General features: G+C 33.7%; 1 protein-coding gene across 1 annotated transcript; it reads right to left on the reverse strand.

The window, feature by feature from the left end:
* Nucleotides 1-4,072: 4,072 nt before the first annotated feature.
* Nucleotides 4,073-5,689, reverse strand: LOC112029376 (UDP-glycosyltransferase 90A1). The gene has a single exon (XM_024062056.2). The coding sequence runs from the start codon at nt 5,621-5,623 to the stop codon at nt 4,220-4,222; it is 1,404 nt and encodes a 467-aa protein (XP_023917824.1). The 5' UTR covers nt 5,624-5,689; the 3' UTR covers nt 4,073-4,219.
* Between the last annotated feature and the right edge of the window lie 398 nt (nt 5,690-6,087).

The following is a 6,087-nucleotide window of genomic DNA, read 5'->3' on the forward strand; positions in this document are numbered from 1 at the left end:
AACGTGTTACTTAAACGTGACGTAAGATAAGTTAAATGTTATTTTGTTTTAATATTATTAAATTGTTTAAATATTAACAATCGTTATAATTAATTGGAAAAAAAAATGTTTGACAAAACTTTTTACTTTTAGATTTGTGGGGGAGAAAAGTCCAACCTTACGTATTGGGCATAGGACCCTATTTGAAGATTACTGTGTGTTCGAAGAGAAGGAACTGGTTGAGATGGAGTCCATTTGGAAGAAAAATATCTGGAAATGAAGGAGGAGTATAATCCGAAGAGGTCACCAGTGGTCCGAAGAGGTCTTACTCCTCAGATACGAATAGACTTGATTAATCAAACGTGTAGAAGGTCCGAATGATCTTCCTAGCAACCCCAATGATAAAGATAAGCTCTGGGTATGTTTGGAGACGATAAGAACGAAGAAATATTTAAAGGAAAAGCTGCTACCACCGTATTAAATGCACTCAGCAACTTTTTTTGCCGCATTTATGTGGAGAAGACCCCTGAACAGTGTAACCTTAGCTACTACCACTCAGAAAGAGCTAAAGAAGATATATGACGTGACATATACTCAAGTAGGTACACAAATGAAGAATAAGTGGACGATGAGGATGATGGGGAAGGATGCTATATAAAGGAGAAGGACTCCTGATAAGGAAAAGGGGGAAGAAGTGACAAGAGAGAAAAAAAGATAGGTTTTACTGTATCTCTAAGAACTGTAATCATTATTCAATTTATCATAAGCCTTTTCAGACTTCAATTCATTTCGTCTTCACGTATATCTTTATGCTGGTTTATACTTGGAGGTTGTAATCAATCGTTGTTAATTCCATAATCAACTTAGCTCTATCACTCACACTCTACAAATCTATTATTTTGGGCTTGAGCCACAAATCTTAACCCCACAAGATTCATTAATGTTATTTTACTTTTATTTTAGAATTAATAATAATGGCTTTCTAAAGCCAAATAATAATGTTCTTTAATTCATGAATTTGCTAGAACACAAAGTGGTAGTTAATTTGGGATAGGTATCCGAAGAGAATACATGCAATGTGGTACTCCATATTAATAAAAACAATCACCTAATCTTCGGTTGAAATAAAGAAAAACTCCATTCACTTCTCAATGGAAACGAAATAATTTTGTGAATCCTCCCTAGAACTGGAAGATCATTTAAAAAATATAACATAAGCTCAAAAAATCAAGTGAAAATATATACTTTCCTACTAGATAACCTGTTTTTATTGGTGATTATATTTTAGGAACACATGATAATTTTTAATAAAGAGCCTATATATCATTATTGCAACTCACCATGGATGTTAACTTTTTTTTTTTTTGGAGAAATAATTACAACATGTTGCTAACCCCGCAGCTCAAACTCTTTTTTCCCTAGACCTCCAAGCACTTTGTGCATGGGGAGATGTCAATTCAACTACAAGACCTTTGACGGATTTTAACTTTCTTAAGTCCACAAGCCATTGTTGAATACCTTTTTCTTTTTTGGTAACTTAGGATATTAAAAGGAAAAAAAAATTACGGAACAGGAAAAGGCCTAAGATCATGTTTGGTAACAATATTTTTCCTCAATTTTTTGTTTTCAAAAATAGTTTTATGTTTTCAAGAGCAAAAACTTGTTTGGTTACTCAAAAAAAAGCAGAAACAAAAAATATTTTTACATCTCAAATTATGAAGGAAATAGAAAACAGCCAAATGGTTGTTTCTAACTTTTTTTGTAAGCTTAAAAACACACGGAGGGAAAAACATCTCTATTGCTCTTTAATGAAGCAGGGCACTAGTTCGAACCCACATAATACCAAAAATCACAATCCTGTTTATATCAAACACAACGATATATATATATATATATATATATCTCTATTATTTAGAATATATTTTTCTCCTAGCAAAACAAAAGAGACGCTATCTATTAATTTCATGATAATATAAATGATTTCTTTTAAATAAAAAAGGCACGTTCATTTTAAGTTGGAGAGACGTCTCTCCAACTTAAAATACTTTTTTAGATAATCACCTCTTCTAAGCTACCATATTATGGCAGATCATTGATTTGAAATAAATACTTTAATACAAGTACTAAATAAGATTAAGAATCGGAGTGAATATATATATTCAATGAGTAGTCTTCTGTGCTACATATTACAGAAGACCATTGATTTGAAACAAACACACTGATAACAATCAAAGTGAGTAGACAAAGAGTAGTACTACAGGTATTAAAAATTTTACTATATCAAACTTACAAACTAATATGTCACCATTCACATAGAAAGATAATTTAAATATTTAGTTATGAGGTAATTAAAGCGTATTAATCATATTTATTGTCACATTAGTATGTACTTTTTAAACATTTTTCATAAATAAAATGCTGCAAGTATTTACCTCCAAAAAAAATTATTTTGAATTTTTTTTAAAAATATTACCAAACAAATTTTTTGGTTTTTGTTTGGGGAAATTGCTTTTTTTTTTTTTTTCCCAACTAATCAAATATGTTTTTCTCTTTGAAAATATGAGAAAATTATTTTTTCTTTTTTTCAAAAACAAGTTAAAAAAAATGTTACCAAACATAACCTAAGCTTCTCAAAGTACATGTCAAAAAAAATCATAAAACAACAATAAACTGATTTCCAAAAGAAGAGAATCATAAATAACAAAATATTGCTCAAACTTCGCGTGACATTGATTGACTTCCCTGTAACTTTCTTTAAATCCTTTAATTAGCATGCCATTGCAGAATACTAACAGCTATAAATAACCAATCTTATCATATAAATTCATTGGTATTTGGAGTTGTGAATTCATTTAAACGTTGATGATTTGTTATTCCAGTTTTTATCTTTCTAAAAAAAAAAAAAAAAAAAATTGTATTTTGTTGTTTTCTTTTTTTTCTTTTTCTTTCCGATAAATCTTAAAGGGTATACTTGGGATTCGACCTGAAATTTTTTATATATTTTATTTCCCACGGGGAGAGGTCAACATGACACTCCTTGGTTTTGGGTATGTAAATAAGTATAATAGACTATTGCATTAAGAAATTGAAAAAAAAATCAAATACAGATCGGGTCGTTTGTAATTTGCTACTGTGTAGAATGTTTCTGTAGTATTCAGTTGTAAAATAAAGGTGAAAATAACCAAATATCATGTTTTGGTAAAATTTATGACAAATTAGTACTATTTTGAAAATATTTAACAATTTATTACTTTTTTAGTATTTGAGTTTCACAAAATCAAGTTTTAAATAGTACTCAAGTTCAGTGAACTCTAGTTCTTAGTGAGTTACTAGCGTGGTACTGCTAACCTAGAATTTATGTAATTAAAAAAAAAAAAGTGGTACTCGATATTACTGAAATTGAGTATTTCTTTATAATACTTGAGCTTAATGCAGTCAAGTACTTTTTTTTTCCCCCTACTTTTTGTCTCTGTTGAAATGGCTTGAATAGTCAAACTTAGTGACTTAATATTAGCCAACAAATCATTAAATGGCTTAGATGCCCATGTCAAGAAGAGTCCAAATCTTCTGTCCCACTTTTCCTGCTCCACTCTATACTCCACTAATAAATATTTACCACATGCTCACCTAATTAATTAAATACTATTATTAATTAATAACTGTAATATTTGGACACAGATATATAATAATCATTTAAATCAATTTAAGTGTGAGTTGCAGAGGTGGCTTTTTTTGCACACTTTGTTCTGTGGATCACTTAGCTTGACTGGAAGTTTTTCATCTTTAACGGGCTTAAAGTCTAATAAAATGAAGCGCTGCTAATTATACATCAATGTATACAATGTGTGTGCTACATCCGTTAAAAGCTTAAAATTGTGTGTTCAAAATACAATGTCAATTAAATTGTAAAATTATATTTTCAAGACACAATTTACTTTTTTAAAATTATGATTAAAATTATGTTTTCAAGACAAAATTTTACATTTTTGAAATTATAATTGAAATCATGCATTTAACACAATTTTTAGTTAAAGATACGTGCACGGATGTGCAAAACAAACCTTAACACAAATAAATAAAATAGAACCAATAAAATACGGTGAGAAATGTGAGGATATGATAAAAGGTACCTCCAAATAAAACAAAAGGTAAGCATAAATGGTACACAAATTAAATGGAGCTAGAAGTCACAGATTATTCTGTGTTAGTTGAGTCTTTATTAGATCCAGTTGACACCTGTTTATGTCTTCTTTCCACATGTCTCATCAATGAGCAAGTCCAAAGTGCACTTGGACGATCCACCTTCCTCCACAGCTTTCTTGGCCATCTCTGCCAGCTCCTTACTCTTCTTCCTCACCTCCTTCCCCTTCTCTCCCTCCATTAACTCTTTCACCATTTTCTCTAACCCCTCCCACTTCACAAACCCTCTCACTGACCCATCACATGTCTCAACCCTCAGTCCCACCTTTATCTCCTCCACAACCATTCTTGCATTCAATGGTTGCTCTGCCATCATAGGCCATGCAATGATTGGAACCCCAGCACATATGCTCTCCAACACAGAATTCCATCCACAGTGGCTTAGAAACCCTTGCACACTCTCATGCATCAAAATCTCCCTCTGGTCAACCCACTCTCTCACTACAATTCCTCTATCTTTCACTCTCTCTTCAAACCCATCTGAAATCTCTGACTCACTCTTTCTTATCACCCACAAGAAATTCACTTTAGATTCTTCCAACCCAGTTGCTATATTTTTGAGTTGTGCAGGTGAAATCTCTGCCTGAGACCCAAAAGCTAAATACAGAACTGAGCTCCCTTGGTCATGCTTTTTGTCCAGCCACTGAACCCATATGGGCTTATTGTGGGGTTCAGTGCTACCCTTTGGTGGCTCAGCTAGGCAAAGGGGCCCCGCAGACCAGGCCCTGGGTGTACACTCACTGTTCCAATAATCAGCAAACAAAGGTTCAAGCTCATAGAAGCTGTTGAATATAATACCACGGCTCTTCGCTGTTGCTATGAATACTTCCATGATGAACTCAATTTGTAGACCCTTTGGCTCCGGCTCAGTAAATGGGGGCTCAAAGTCATTTCTAGTAACTTTAATCCATGGAAAAGGAGGAACTGATATCAACTCGTCGCCTGATTCAGGTCCAAAGAGAAGTCTATCAATAGTCACAGCTCTACCCACACAAGAAGAGTAATAGCTCATACCATAGTATACAAACCTCGGGATGTTGAACTTGGAAGCAGACTCTAGGGTCCACCAGAGGAACCCATCAGAGACCATGAAGCTAACACGTGGAAGAGTCTGGAGTGCTCGTTCGAAGTCGGGCTGCATGAGCTTTGCGGCGTTTGCAAATGAAGGAAACATGGACATAGAGGGCAGCTTGTCTGTGCTCTCAATGCCAACAGGTATATCAGGCACATTGTGTGAGAATGGTAGGTCAAGAATGGTGACTGCGGTGTCATTGAGGGACTCAAAGATGAAGGGACGATTGGCTGGGGTGGTGAAGATGGTGACAGGGAGGCTGCGATGGAGGAGTAAGCGTGCAAGTTGGAGGAGGGGGATGGTGTGGCCTTTGGACATAAAGGGAAAGAGAACCACATTGTGTGGTTGTGAATCACCACAGATAGAACCCATTTCCTTTTTCTTTCTTCTTCTTTTTCCTTTCCTCAGATATTTCTCTCTATCTTTCTAGCTTGCTAGTTATCTAGCCAGTACGTGTTGTTTGGTGTAGGTGGCGGATGATATTTATAAACGAACCTACTAAAAGGATCATATATGTTAGGCTAATACAAAGTCAGATATTTTACGAGGTGACGGTAAAGAGTAAAGGCATGTTGCTACGCTGTGAGCCTGTGACAAACAGAAAATGATGCGGTGACTGAGACTCTCCTCGGCCGTCACTACTGACTGATATTTTTCAATGTTATTTAAGTTCTTCTTTTAAAATTTAGTAATTCTAAGATTTAATTATATAATTATTTAATTAAAAAATACATTTTCATCTCAGGAGTAAAAATTTATATGATAAAATTTTAAAAAGAAAATTTAAAAAACAGTACTTAAGTACTGTACCAAAATTTTGTCCTTCTATGTATATA

Source organism: Quercus suber, unplaced genomic scaffold (assembly GCF_002906115.3).
Source record: "Quercus suber isolate HL8 unplaced genomic scaffold, Cork oak 2.0 scaffold_1175, whole genome shotgun sequence".
NCBI lineage: Eukaryota > Viridiplantae > Streptophyta > Magnoliopsida > Fagales > Fagaceae > Quercus > Quercus suber.